Genomic DNA, 16,154 nt, shown 5'->3' with positions numbered 1-16,154 from the left:
AGTAACATATACACATCTGAACAGATCTCACAAGTGTTTCTGTTATAAAAAATTAAAAAAAATATTCAAATAGACCTTGTAGTTAGAGATGTACACTCTCTTGAGTATGGGTATGCAATTTTAGAGCAGAGGCCTAAAAATAGGCCTAGGGTTCAAGAGGCTCCCGATGAGAAATAATCGAGATGAGAAACCTCTTAATATATAAAAACACATTTATTTAACACACACTAATAACAATTCAGCTGAATGGATAGAGCTCTTTCCCCACAGATGGCTCGGAGGTCTAACAACAATGAATAGACAAAACAGAGTATGTATGCACCTTATCTCGTCTCCTCTCCCTTCACCCCCTCCCCTCCCCCTCGCAGATGGTGTCCTACGTCTGCCGCTGCACCCACCAAGGCCATGTTCCCAGCCTATTCGTGTGAAGAGGGTTAGGTGGTGATTACACTACAGCAAGCCAGAAATGCTAAAATACCTATGAGATCATGTATCATTAGGTTTTAAATGAGTCTGGTTGGCTTCATCTACATATATAAGGGTTTAAGCGATACAAGTTATATCTAAGAGAACGATATGATAAATTTCCACAACAAGCTCAACCACGACCGTGCCTGTTAGTTGCATCTTAAACCTAACTTCAGACACTGAGAGAGCTCAGATACTGAAGAGATGATTCTAGATAGGTTTGTTCCTTGAGCTTTTTGTAGCCTACAAAGTAAAGAGTACATTTTTCTGCACTTGCCAGTGCTTAGTTCAAAGCCATGGAGTGTAGGCTTTTTGATTACCACGTCTCATCCCAGCATCTATTTTGCTACAATCATAGCCTCTTAACACGTATCTTGGATTTCAGCAATCATATGTCTAGTACACGATGTTTAACAATATTGTTGCGCTTTAAAGTTATAATCTGTAAGATTTTCATCAACTCCATTTTTGATACTATTGATGGCGATTATATGACGGACGAAACTATTTAAGGACTTCTAATGACAAGTTCAGCATGTTGGATGATGTTGTTGACTGTCTTCTTTATGCTTCATTGTTAAAACAACTTGACAAGATGAGGCATCTCAGACACCCACTGTTTGGTTGGGTGTGTTGTTTACGGTAGCTGCTCTAGGCAATTCGTAGCAACCTAAATTGACTCTACAGAGAATTTTAGCATGTATCTGCATATTGCTTTGGTTTTACTCCTGCAACTTTAATGTTTTGATTCTATCTCACTGCTCTGATCATCTTTACATTTCAGCTGCGGCAGGCAGCTGTTTTTGGAGATGATAAACTCCCTGTACGTTACCTGTCCAACTGCAAATGGCAGAAGCCAGCGTTTGGTGGAGCATTTAGAGCAGTGGTCCCCAAACTACGGCCCGCGGGCCGGATGCGGCCCGCCTCCACATTTGGTCCGGCCCCCTGAACAATACCAGAGACGCATTATGATTTTTTTTCAGTCTGCACAATTAATCGAATTTTAATGCTTCCTGAATCAGCCAACCACCAGGGGGCGAACGAGATGAGAGCTGTCATGCGCGCACCCTGTAGAAGTAGAAGAGTAGAAGAAGTAGTAGAGCAGAGAGACGGGAGCTTGAAGGACGAGTACTTGTGCTTAATTTATTTACACGCCGGCATGTCATGTCTGTCACTACATGGTCGCGCGTTTTCAATTCCCCTGCTCTCTGTATCGCGCACGGCGGTGTTCCGCCCCGATCCGCGCGCTCGATGCAACAGTCGCTCACCTGCGAGTAGCACGCACGTAGCACGCCCCCCCCCCCCCCATAATCGTGCGGCCCTAGGTCAAACGATATGTTCAGTGATGTGGCCCTCACAGGAAAAAGTTTGGGGACTCCTGATTTAGAGGCTAAAGAGACAGATATTTCTCTCAGCACTTGGTGGAGACCAAAACAGAGCTAAAAGGAGAGGGAAGATGCGACATAACATTTTCTGGGTGGTCAGAAACACGACTGCAAATAATTCCTAACATTGCTGTAAGTATGCTGTCACGGTCACATTGATTTTATACTGACAGGAGATTTGCAGCATTGTTCTGCTGCCCCCATGTGGCCAAAAAATTAATGTTGATTTAATAATAGACATTTTGATTCTTGATATTTCAACAAACGGATCAACGATATCTTAAACAAAATTGTTATTGTTATTGTTATTCAGTGTGTAACAGTGCTGTCCTTTGTCTTCTAAATGTACGACTAGTGCTCATGCACGCATCTGACTGTAGGAGGAGATGGACTTAATTAAGGGGGTGTAGACGGATAAAAAGAAAACAAATTGGACTTAGAGGACATTAGCGAGAGGGAACTTGTCGCAGCAGTTGCCGCTCCCGCTCCCGTCATCTGTGAAAGATGACAGGTGAGAGTAGTGAGTCTGGTGACGAACACACCGCACGACTATATATATGCTTTTTCATGAGAATAAATGACTTCCATGTGGGTTAGACAATAAATGGTTGAAGGATAAATAAATAAACATGCATTCTGTATGCTGCATCCATAAATCTGCACAAGATCATTTAGCCCAGAAAGAGTCAAAATGATGGACTGTGTTGATAATCACATGCTAAGCAAGTGTTATGGAAATGACAAACGCAAAGCACACTGCCGTTAGACATTACACACACACACTACAGTACATGTCCACTCTTCCAAGCTTGCAATTTTAGAAATGGGTCAGATGTGACTTAGATTTATGTATGTTTGTCTTTGTCTTTGCGTATGTGTATATTTGTGGTGAACCAAAGAGCGAGGGAGTGACTGATCGAGCTTCATTGTGGATGTGGCAGAATGCAGATGTTTCCCTGAACTGCTTCGCTATGATTTAATGATGAAAAGCAGAAGGCAGCTGACTTAGACTCTAGAGAGGCAGCAGGAGCAGACTACGTCAATATTAGAGGCAGAATCAAAGACGGGGGAGATTGTGATTTATTTGTCACTTTTTATTTGAGTGTTGCTTACAGAAACAAGTTTGGGAACTCTTTTTATCTCTGCGTCTTTCATCTTTTTTAAGCAGTCTGAAAAGCTTGTTTTTGACTGTGTTTATGTCATGAAAATAGAGCCTTGCCTGACTGAGATTGTGATGCACTTTGTCCCAAAGGAAATCCGGATGTTATGTTGACAGGAGGCAGTGTCTATCATCTGCTAATGTTTCACTTGATTTGATGTTTTATGGAATGTTACAGCTTGTCAGGGTTGTGGAGGAACACTGCGGGGAATAGAGTATGACACCAAAAACATGATGAAAGATCAAGAACAGAGTATAGATTTTTTTTTTTTAAAGGGTTAAAAGTATCAAATAAGATTCAGCTTTGTCATTTTGTTGTTTCAGCAAGTGTTGAAGTACAGTAATAGTAGTGCAAAGGTGTAAGATAGAGAGGGGATGACAGAGAAAGAAAAAAAATCAATCAGCATGACCATGTGGAACAAAGAAGACATTCACGTTTTGAGGCCTTGTATTGATTTTTTTTTAGAAGAAAAGAAAAATGTATTTTCCAACGTGGCCAGCAGATGGCACAGCACCTTTGGTCTCCAAGGGGAAGAGAACGAGAGAGAGAGAAGAGGGCAGAGAGAGAAAAGGAAAGAGATATTTTTGTGAGTTTTGTTTTCCTGCTTGACTGATCTCCCTCAGTGGTCTGATTGTGAGAACGGACTCGTGGGAAGTGTTCTCTCACCACAGGTGTCAGACTGCTGTTAGATAAGATTATTTGTGGGGGTGACGGGGTTGTATTCTTTTTTGTGTGTGTGTGTATGTGTGTGTGTGTGTGTCCATGTCTGCTCAGTATGTGCTTCTGCTCATTAAATGTCTGCCTTATAGAAATGTGGTGTTATATTGACTTCATGTGAGAAACAATACACCACAGAAGTTGTTTTTGACTTGCACACTGTGCTCCATATGGCCACACTCGGGAGGAGATAGAGAAGCGGAGAGAGTGCAAGAGAGCGCTCATGAGCCCTATTCTTATTTGTTTTCTGTCACACAAAACCAAAGTTGTATCAGTTTTGTTATCTGTGGGATTGAGTCTTTACTGCGCAGTGATTCGGTATATTTCACCCACTGATTTAGATTTTCAACAGAAGTGTTGACACGAAGAGCTACAGTAGCTGGTATATATTGTGGGTGACGAACTGCTTTATTTATGTTATTTTTGCCATTTGGTTACAGATTGTTGTCTGTTCAAACCTTGATCAAAAAAGCAATTTGTTACTCCTTAACAATGGAAATGCAAGCTTTAGATCAAAATAACTAATGAACGTTGAATTAATATATCATATTTCTACTATTCACTTTTCCACCAACTAATAGTGATGATATTGATAATAAAACTCATAGTGTTTTTCCCCATTTGCAACAAAATAGCCATTCTCTCCAGTCAGATTTTATTTTCAGTTTGCTTCATATCGTATCCTTTCTGTATAGACCCAAGGGCGAACGCCATTCTTCATAATTTGCAGGCTTGCTGGAATTTAAACCCTCCAGCAGCAAAGTGCTGCTTCGTGTTTGTTTAAGTGTGTTTGGTCAGGCAAATTATAAACACAAGCGGATAATAAGGGTTAGCAGGCGTGATAAGCCATAATATCTTGTAAACTGGCAGCAGGGATAGTTTAAGCCGGTGTTATGCTAATGTAACTAGTGACTGTCAGCAAGAGAGAAATACAAATATCTTCAAACATCCTTAAACACACAAATAAACTCATGTGCAAACACAAACAGACACAGTGATGAAGACCGCCTACTTAAAACTGGACCTTTTTTTTCTAAATGATTAATTATGAATAATTTAGCTTGGAACAATACAGGTTATTGTGGAATATTTCTCAAAGAAATCTCAATCATTTTGGCATGTACAGTACAGTATAGTATAGTATTACGCTAAACCTCTTCTGCTTCGCTCAGACAAACCCCAGAATAAAATCTGACAGGGCACTGAACAAGATTTCATTTAAAAGTCCCACCAGTCCAGCAGTATTTGACAGCACACACCGAAACCATTAACCCAATCAATAATAAGTCATTTTTTTCCCTCCGCTAAAAATCAAAATCAAAGGAAATTACATACAAAGTTATTACCGCTTCTATTATTGCCTGCACATGTCATGTATATGAGAAGACCATTTTGTAATATCAGATTTGTCATTGTGATTAATTGAGAATTAACATTGCTGTTCTTTTCCCTGGTCTTCAATCGACAGCATTCATTTTTCCACCGTCACACTGTCAACTGCATTTCCTTTTGTGTTCACTTAATCAGAGTATTTTCATGAATGTCTTCATAATGATGGGCATGTAGTCTAGATACTGTCATGTACTTATCTTGAGCCTTTTTAGAAAAGCTTTGGAAAAGCTCCCGTACATTGTACATCACTCCCAATCCTACACCTTATCCAGTTTAATGGATAAACACCATGTTTATAATACACTTTGATCAGCTACAGTTTTAGCACATTTCTTTAATTATTCAATCCATTAATCCAGGTTTGCTATTTAGATATACACGATGAATAGTACTTTCATGTAAAAATATATAGTTGCCTCCTTAACTCTGGAAAGAGTTGGTAGAAAAGCTGCCAGTATCAGTATAGATAGCTTGACACTTCCAGGGCAGCCAACAAATAGATGGCTACCTTGCCCAAGGCCAACGTCTTTGGTATCAGCAGGAAGAAAAACATATGAAGCCACTGTTAATGAACTGCAAATACACCAAACCTTTAGGGCTTGCCTGACCCTCCGGCATTCCAGGGTTTATTTTGTTTTTAAACTACACACCCATAGCATGCCTCACCTTATGTGAAAAAGATAACTATATCTCCTAATCAGTATACTCTAGCTGTCACGCACACAAACAAAAGAGGGAGCCCCGTTAGAGTTAGATTTTTTTCTTCCCATTATGTCATCTTCTTTTCGAAATGCCACATCTGATCATCTGCCTCTTTATAATTACTACCGGTGACATTTATCCAGATTCCTAGTGTTTTACAAGACCTTTACATTTAATTGTACTTGATTCTGCACTTTCAGTTCTCCTTGGAGACTGCAAATGTGAAGCATTGTTCAAATCCTGATTTTGAGTTTTGGGAATATATACTGGATTTTGGATGGTTTTATTTCTGATAGGCCTTTCATAGATGGCCTATTCAACTGTCAAATAAGATAAGTGATTATCTATAAATCTTATTTTACTGTTGATTGCAACTAAATCTGTTTAAAAGGGCATAAAAAAAAGCTAAGTATATAATTAAATCCACCGTGGCTTGTCATAAACGACACCCATGCAATACACATAGCTGTCATAGCCCCGACTTTCATAAAACATTCTTTCTTGTCATTTCAATCCATTGTCCCTTTTGTCATCTGAGTATTATCAGTGTCATTGCAACACCGCTGGGCATGTAAGGATTGACATCTTCCTCCAGCGTTGTTATAGCAGACAGGTTTTGGTAGAGTTTGAGTTGTAGATTAAGAGCTTTATCTATCTATCTATCTATCTATCTATCTATCTATCTATCTATCTATCTATCTATCTATATGTCTGTCTGTCTGTCTACATCATCTGTCCCTCATGAAAATTGAACACATTTACATCTGAATCCATCCCCAACCCCCGCCTCCCTCACCACCCCATTTCCTTTCTTTATTCCATCTTTTTGGTTAATTGAATGTTGCATTTTTTTTGGAGCAGTTCTAAAATATATAATGAGGTCATTTGCATTAGACTGCAGATTGGGTGACCTTTGCTTTTGCCAATAATTACTGTAAAACCCGTCTCTGTCTGTCATCACCAAGGATGTGGCAGGGACCTCTCTGTGCTCACGAAAGGTTAGCTGGAGGCTTGTGTCTGGACTTATGAAAAAGCCTGAGGAAAATGTCATTAGAGCAAGGGGAAAAGACACTCGGAATTAACAATTGGAAATTTAATCAGGATGGCTTTAAGGACGGCGTGTGCGTGTATGTGCGTTGCGTCTGTGTTAGCATGCATATCTCCAGCAGGAGAGCTATACGACTTGTATCAGGAACACTTTTGGGTTAAGAAATACCTCTCGTCAGTGAGAGTGCGGAACGTGGGAAGAAGGACACCCTGGGGGCGACTTCTGTTAACTCTGCAGGCCACTTTGACTTTGCCAACGCGCAGACAAACTGACAACACAAACTAAACAATTGGGCTGTAAATGCCCCTGAAGCAGTCCTCACAAACATGATAATATGCTGCCACCAATATCTGGACATTTCCCCGGCCTTGATTAATTATCCCTGACATTAATTACACTATGCATTACCCATGCATTTATAAAAGGCTCACCAATTTGCACTTTTCACCTTGCTCAATTTTTGTAGCAGTGCATGATGTTTAATTTGCATGCGGTTATTGGTTGTCATTGTGCAGTGAAACGTGACTGTATTTACCATGTGTTGCCTCCCCTTCCCATCAATAACGCGGCCCAGGTCAAAATAGACATTTTATTCGGCAATCAGTCTTCTGAAACGGGAAATGAACCCTTCTATTCGTCAATGCCTTCCTGACTTGTAAATGTTTAATACATTTTACATCGTTCAGACAATCTCTTAAGGCTGCTTATTTCACACTGCAGTACTGATCAGTGTGTCAAGCATGAGCTTGCTCAGCTCAGTGTCAAATCATAGTGTTATAGGGATAAAACTTTGAGGGGGCAGAGCAGAGCACTAACATCAGAGGCTCTGTTTTGTGCTCTTGGTTCTAGTCGCAGCGGCGCGTCACGTTTCACCTGCCGGATGGCTCTCAGGAGAGCTGCAGTGACAGCGGTCTGGGGGACCACGAGCCTGTAGGCAGTGGCTCCCTCCTCACACAACCTCTCCCTCTGGTGCAGGCGCAGGACGACTTCTACGAGCAGGCCTCCCCCGATAAGAGGACTGAAGCTGACGGCAACTCCGATCCCAACTCTGGTGAGTTGTAATGCTATCTCATGGCAGACTGCCATTGCTTTTTAATATGAGCGCATGGTCGGTTTCTTTGTGTTTCTCTCCCTGTCTCTCTTATTCTCGCTTTTGCAAAATGTTTAAAGCGCCGTTGTAGACAATTTCAAAAGCTGCAAAATTGTTCCGTTAGTAGACATTGTGGTAGTGTCTTTTCTTTCAAAAACAATATGACTTTGATTCAATTTTCTGCTTATTGTATGGAAGACAGCGAGATCTGAACATGATTTTTCTTGAATCATTTTTCTTTTCGTGGTTGAAGCAAATTAATTGTGTTTCCGATTTTTCTTCAGGGAATGACTAAAACTCCTTGAGCTGAAATGATAAATAGTCATGAAAAACAACATCGGTCTCTATAAAGAACTCAACGTACCAAATATCATTTAATTTGGAGTCATTTGATTGCCCAAGTAGGTTTCTAGTGGATACACGAGCAGGTCATTCATTTCTCAGTTAATCATCCAGACTTGTTCATTCCTCCCAGGAGCAAACCTGGGCCTCCCATAGGCTCCTCACCTATTTGTGAAACTCATTTGATTTATTTAGAGATGATTTCCCAGTTGGAAGTCTTGGTGCTCAGCTGAAGATGTTAACTTCACACTATTTCTGGTGGGAATGTACATCTCCGACCCAGTTTTCTCATTTTATCATTAAGAGGTGAAGCGTGCGCGAAGATGAAGCGCATTGCCCCAAGGTCAATGCCAGCTTGCCTGCAGAGGGTGGAGCAGCGAGCACCACGTACATACAAGGGCTGTGAGTAAACTCTGCGTTCGTATGATTTCATACAGACTCTAAGTTAGCAGATGTACTCACAGTTGGCAGATGTACTCTGTGAAGGCCCACTGACTCACTGTCTTCACAAATGAATGGAGCTGCATATGGCACAACCACGTGCATTTGTAGTACAGCTAACTGACAAACAATGTGTAGACTGCCTCATCTGCATGCTCATATATTTTTAAATGTATATATATTGTGCAGATAGACATAGAAGGGTAGTGAGAGTCATGGTTAGTTGTCTGAAGCTGCATCCAGTGTACAGCAAATTCAAGTGTTGAGCATTTAAACTGTACAAAATTAAAACATACTACACAAGCCCTGATGCAGGTGGTTCACATTACTGTAACTGTTTCCTGCATAACACATTATTTGTGTTTCCTTAAGCAATGGCGATCTGTTTTGTTGGTGTTGTTTTCCTGTCAGCAAACTATTAACGGTGAATACAATGGTCTTTGATCATTGACCTGCTGCTTGGCATTGTAATGATTTCATGTCTCCTGTATGAGGGATGTGTTTCCTGCTGGTGATGCTCTCAAATATGTGTAGTTAGTGGTCCCAGGTTAACTAGTTCTGAGTAAGTCTCTGTCAGACTTCAAAAGCCCCCCCCCTCGACTGCACGATATGACTCTGAGTCTGTTGACAGGGGCAAACAGTATCTGGAAGATATTTGACACTGTTATGTTCCAAGTTGACATGTAAAGTATCTTCCAACACTATTAAAAACAACAGCATTTCAGTTGAGGACCTTGACAGAGGGTGGTCGTGTTCTAGGTTTGCCAATATTATCAGTATTGCCTTTTTTTTCTGACATATTAATAATGTTCAAAAGACCCTCTTAAAGAAATACAAATTTAAAGAAATCAAAATTTAAATGATTTGTTAAATTATTATATGTCTGCAGTCCTCAATTTTCGTGCAGAATATTGAAAAAATAGGGAGCCAGATTAAAGTCGACTTCAGTTGGGGATGATCGGTATGTAGTCCTGATAATTTAGGCGAATGGTGTTTAAATGTATATAATATACAATTGGCATTTAGGGACATCCAAACAGGTCCAATATATATATTTATTTATTTATTTTTAGATTTTAATACATAAACACAATTTTATAAAAAATATAAATATGTTGTTTGGTGATGTAAAATATATCATAAATATGACAACTGCATTAACCTTTAATAATGTGTGCCTTAAAATATTGAATATATTAATAATTGAGTGAAATTAATTTTAACTCGTATTTTTCTGGACAGCTTCTGCACACATAATCTGATGAGATTACAAAGTAAAGCACTGACCAGCCAAACAGTCCCCTGGGGTTTTCATAACAGACTGCATGTGTCACATTTTAAACTGATTTAGTGATTGGACGTAAAACTGAACAAATAAACTTTGGATTCTGGCCTCACTCTCTGTTTCACTTTGAAAAAGGTGAACTTAATAATTATCCTTTATGTAATACAGGAAAGTGGTTAGACCTATGCGTAGGTTGTAGCTTTCATCTGAACAAAAGAAACACATAATGTGGGAGTTGTGAGCATTTTATATATATAGAACAGAGTAGTTTATGATGACATGTTTTATATTTATTTGTGACTTGAAAATAGCCTTGAAGCTGTGCTGCACAAAAAAAAAGTTTGTAAAAAACACAAAATAAGAAAAAAATCAATTAAACATGTGTGGAGAAAATAACAATAGCAGATGGATGGTAATGAGGGACACAGCAGTTTCAGTCAACATTATGATATTTCTTAGTGAAGAGAGAAACAAAGTTGACAGTATTATGTCAGCAACTGTAGTGAGAGAGGGGAAATAACTCACAGGGCCCTGTTTTCCAATAATGATTGATTGCAGTTTTCTAAGAGTAGTTTTACAAAAAAAGCTCTTCAAGTTTTCCAAACAATTCCCCAAAAAGCAATTACAAGCAAGACTGTTAAGAGCGTCTTAACATCCGCTGTCCATGGTCCTGACGAGAAGGATGGGTTGATTTAAAGTAACTTGCTGTAATAAATTCCCAATGAACCATGTTAGATTAATAAAAAATGACATAAAATACAAAGCATAAATGAAACAAATAGAGTAGATACCATGGATTTGCAACAGCATCATGAAAAATCAGCCAGATTTACAGTCAGCAGTGACAGAGTAAATTTGATTAAGCCTACTTTGATAGATTTAGCTGCTGCTCTTGCCCTTAAAGGTGCAACATTTCAAATTAAGAGCATTATTATAGCAGTATTTTTTAGGGTTGGCGTCCTGAGCAGAAAATTGTAATCCAAGCATCGTTTTACGGAGCTGGTTCGGTAGCACATGCGTTTTAGTGCATGTGAGTCCCAGTTTGTGTGCTAAACTGGCTAGCTAATTTGGACCACACTGATATGGTGGTTAACACTGATAAAGCCGGCCCAACCCACGACGTCGGAAGTGTAACGCCCACCTGATTCCCCCCCGGTTAGCGCCGTAAGCTCCGTCTGCACTTTTGCCATTGTCAGCACGCCATAGCAACATTAAATATTCAAGTTGCGGCAATTTCTGGAGTTGAGACTATTGGTCATTTTAGGTGATTTCAAACCAAACCATGATGATTTACGAAACCTAACCAAGTGCTTTTTTTTGCCTAAACCCAAGACCCTTGACAGGGAATAATACTTTTAATAGTATTTGAAAATAGACTGGTGTAACAAAGTCTACACCAGGAGAAAGAGCGGGCAAAGAAGGGTTTTAGTTGACAGAGCAAAAGTGAGTTACAGCATATCAGAATCAGAATCAGAACCGTTTATTGCCATGGTATGTTGATCATACAAGGAATTTGACATGACGGGAGGTGCATAACATTTAACAATCAACAACAATCAGTGCAAGTAGAAACATATTAAAATGTACAGAGAGATATAAAATAAAGTAAGATATAAAATAAAGATGAAATATAAAATAAAATAAAGTGAAATATGAAATAAAGTGCACAAACGAACAGATAACAGGACTATATATCATGGCATGCCAAAGGTACATGGGTTAAAGACCAATAGCTTCTAGCCTCAGGCTCAGCTGTCACCATGTGGAAGCATTCCCTCAAACATACTGTAGATATGATCTGAATTTGGAATTCAGCCCCTTTAAACCCAGATTAAGTCATTCTGTTCAACCAACTTTTTTGTAGTCAACAAACATGATGATTAGAAGAAGTCAAATCACGGTCAGATGGGATCGGTAGAATATTGGAAGTATAGGAAAAAATCCTAATCATAACAAAGAACAGTAAAGTTAATATATACATCACATTGTAAAAATGGACTCATTCGATAGGCACATCCTCATCTATGTTTCTGTGGCAAGTTTGCAATATTATGTTTAACGAATTAATCTGTCGTGCGTAATTCATCATCACTCTAAATAGAGACCGCATATTAACAAATACCTGCTGCCTCCAGATTGCTGTAAAGAGATTCAGCCGGGTAAAGGAAAGACCTGCAGTATAGCCTACCAACCGCTGTGGATCACAGAGATAGTAGCAATCACTCACAAATCAAACGGCATAATTGGAATGAAACAGTTTTTCACATTTAAGCATGGTTGAAAAATGTACAATGAAGGTAGAAAGAAATTCCTTCCACTGTTGCACATGGCGAGTCACCAAGATACCAAACCAGCGCTATCCAGGAAATAACCTCAGAAAATCCCAGTTGGCCGGCGTGACACATGTGTTCTGCGCCCTGCATTGACACAAGAAAAGGGGCACAAAGACTTAGAACACAAGCCGCTGCATTGCAGTTGTTGGTCCTCTTACAGTTCTGTCTGTGAGTTGGTAAAAAAGAGTGGTAACCCTTTATAATAACTACACGCTATGAAGCATTAGTTAAGTATGAGTAAACACTTGATATATCATTTGTAAAGCATTGTTCCCGCATTAACACTCATTAGTACGCAATTCATAACAGTTATAAATGTTTTATTCTTGATTAATAAGTTTGTCTATTATGTGTTTCGTGATTGTGTTTTCATACTTTATAAATGATGGATTGCCCATTTGTAAATTAAGTATTATATATATTACAAACCAATTATTAAGGGTATATAGATGATTAATAACATCATTTATAAAGTGTTAGTAAATGATTAAGAACTTATTTAGATGTACATTATTCATGCATTTATATATATATATATATATAACGATTTAGATATGCACTAATGGTTAGGGACTATGTTAATATATGCTTTATAAATGCCTATTAATACTGCAATTCATGATTAATTAAGGTAGTTGCTAGTCATTAGTCATTAGTATTTTGTGTGACGTCATCTAAAGTGAGGACTATCTGCCTTACAAAGCATTTATAAATGACATTGAAAGGCCATTACTGCCTCCAAACCCATAGTTTTTCAACAGAAAAGGCAAATAGATACAACACAAAGTGATCAAGAATATATCAATATTTATTGCAAGATGCAAACAATATAGACGTAAATACAAACCTCTCAGCCATTCATTCATGTAAAAAAACAACAACAATGACATTCTCCTTCAGGAGAACATGGCTGGATATAAAACATTTGTAAATGTACAACTGGAGCTAACGAGGAGCTTTGCATATTAGTTTACATTTACTTATTTAATTATTCATTTTTACCAAGCATATCGATCTCCACTGTTCGCACTTTTCTTCAGCTGCATCTTTTTGGGAAAAGCCTGCAAGTATAGATCTGCAAGACAGGTTTAGGATCAATTCAGTTGTAAGATAACAGACCCCCGGAGCATTTCTAAAATTGATGCTTCATTAATTAGTTTGCTTATACTTCCGCTTCTGTCTTACTGAGTACATACACAAACATATTGACTTGTAATTGAAGCTTCTACCCCTGTTAAGCTACATTAAATAAACAGCAAGGAGCAAAGTAATAGTCATATGCTGAATATCTTTTAGGAACGCTGCATGTCCGTCTGCAATTATAGAGCGAGGTTTTTCTCGACAGCTTTTCACAGAAAGAACTGAATCAAATAAACAACCGAGTCACATATTCACCAAGTGAATGCATATTTTGGATGAAACATAATTCTGTCATCAGTAACATTTCTGAAAAAAGAAAATATTACAACTGATGACTGGACTGTCGAGGTCTGTCAGATTGGTTGTGCATGGATGGGAGTCTCTAGACTACAAACAAGCTGAAATAATACATGACAGGAGAGTGCCCAGAATAAACAGGGAGGAGAGTGGGGTGAGACAGGGAAGTCATGTTTATTTATAAAACATTTAAAACCACCATTATTGACTAAAGTGTTATATGAATGATTAAACAGCATGGCGGACAAGAAACACAGGGCAGTTAGATAAAAAGATGACTTGCACAATCACGCATACGCAAACACGCACACACACACACACACACACACAGACACACACACACATATACAGACAGGCAAAGGCAAATAGAAATGGACTGTGAGATGAAATTTGAATGAGTCGTTGTGCGGATCTGATATAATGAGAAAGGTTGTTCTTCTTGTCTAGCAAGAACCCTTAAGCTTCAAATCTAGACGATGAAACAACCGAGAGCCCCATGTCTGGTGACCTGAGAGTTCTACAGGTCAAATGTCATCAAACCAAACAGAAACTATAACAGATCAGCCTTGTAAACTACAGAATCTTAACATTATTTCTGAATTGTCCCAGGAGATGAGTGAGGAGAGCCAACAAAACAAGTGAAGAGGTCACGCTGTGATGTCAATTGGGCTGCATGAGTATGTTTATCAAAAATATAAACATTATGCATTTTTGCATTCCTTAGTGAGCCTGATCTTACTCCCACAGCAAAAACGTGCATACACAAATTAATACTAAATAATTCTAGAGAAAAACCCTGAAAAATAAATCATAATAAAAGGAAATCATAATTACCTAAATATCTTCCAGTCTGTGCATTTGAAAGTCCCATTTTGTACGGATTTCTTTTAAATTATTGTAGGAAAGTTGTGTGTTCATTTTCACATCCCTTTTCCAAAGCATTATATTTACAGATGATACCTTAGAATTGTGCACTCCTTCCTCACAAAAATTCATAATTTTCATGGGCAACACATATACAGTAGGCTTGGTAGAATGAAAATGGTCTTTATGTTTATGAAAAGGTCAATAAGTCCAAGTAGGTCAGTTGCAGTTGCATACTTTTTAGCTTTAGAGTAAGCCATCTAATGTTGTGTGCACAGTTCATAAAACTTTGGTGAATAACACATTTGTTAAAGATTGTTGTTTATTCATCCCCCTGCTTTTCTATACTAATCACACTAAAAGTTTGACGAATGTCCTATAATTAAATGGGCTCTTGAGCAGTGTGGTGGCATTGTAAGTACAGCCTTTGTTATCATTCATATACTCCAAACACAGTATCTGCTGCCTACCATCTAAAAAGTCAGTGTCACATGCCATGGGCTGTGATAGGGCAATAATCACCATCACTGACAATATAAATCAAGGGGAGGAGGACTCTCTGTTTAAACCGTTTTAAACTATCTGTCAAAAGAAAAAGGCAGGATTTCTCTTTAAAAAGCTATACAGATGTTGTAGTTTTTGACACTGATTATTATGCAACAAAGCTATGTAATATGTTGAACTTGTATGCATGTTTACAAATACAACTTTCTGAGTTGTGTGCCGTTTGTGGCTATAATCCCAGGAATGATCTCAGGGGAGGTGGGAAAAGAGGACAGGGTGGAGCTGGAAGAAATACAGTAAGTTGTGACTCAAGTGGCTGGCAATATCTTGACTTGTAGAGCTGGTTGTCCTGTGGCTTAAATGGCTTACTCTGTAGTACTTGTTTGTAGAAATGTTGATAGAACTGATATTTGAAAAGAGACAGAAGTAACAAAGTCTAGACCTGGAGAAAGAGCAGGTACGAACATAACAAAAGTAGCAGCATACAAAAAAGCTTGGCAATGGTAGCCTGCAGGGGTTAGCAAAAAAAAACACATTATAATGATGTAATGTATCTTATCCATTCATCCATCTTCTCAAGAGACACAACTAATTACTTCTCAAAAGCACTATATGTTAAAGTATTATTATTCTGGAGTCACTACTTTTGTTTGTGTAGTTCTTCACTATCATATTGATCCACACTACAATTTACACTACATTACAATTTACACAGCCTTTTATAAGGTTGCTTTCCTACTTTTCCCCCCTCAGGTCAGTCAGACTGCCTTTTAGTGTTTGGTTTATTAAATTACTTTTTTTCAATTTATGACAGAGTAATGCAATTGGCATCTGTAGCTACAAAACCAACCGGCAAGATCCCATCATGCAAATATGTTGCATTGCAGAGAATTGTTAAATTAAAAGGCCCACTATGTAAGTTTTTTTTTTTAATATTTTCCCCAAAATGTTAGATACATAATTTACTACCCAACCTATATATAAAG

The 16,154-nt window shown here is 38.5% G+C and overlaps 1 protein-coding gene across 1 annotated transcript in view; it reads left to right on the top strand.

Annotated features, from left to right (window-relative positions):
- pcdh9 (protocadherin 9) overlaps positions 1 to 16,154 on the top strand; it is a gene marked incomplete at both ends in the record, with an annotated part of 193,798 nt that overhangs the window by 130,272 nt on the left and 47,372 nt on the right. Inside the window, one exon of the mRNA XM_079164748.1 lies at positions 7,722 to 7,923. Within this exon, the coding sequence (XP_079020874.1) occupies positions 7,722 to 7,923 (202 nt within the window). The remainder of the gene's footprint in view (positions 1 to 7,721; positions 7,924 to 16,154) is intronic.

Source organism: Pholis gunnellus, assembly GCF_910591455.1.
Source record: "Pholis gunnellus genome assembly, chromosome: 1".
In the NCBI taxonomy this organism is placed as follows: Eukaryota; Metazoa; Chordata; class Actinopteri; order Perciformes; family Pholidae; genus Pholis; species Pholis gunnellus.
Note: the sequence above shows the minus strand (reverse complement) of the source record. Positions and strands in the feature narration are given on the sequence as shown.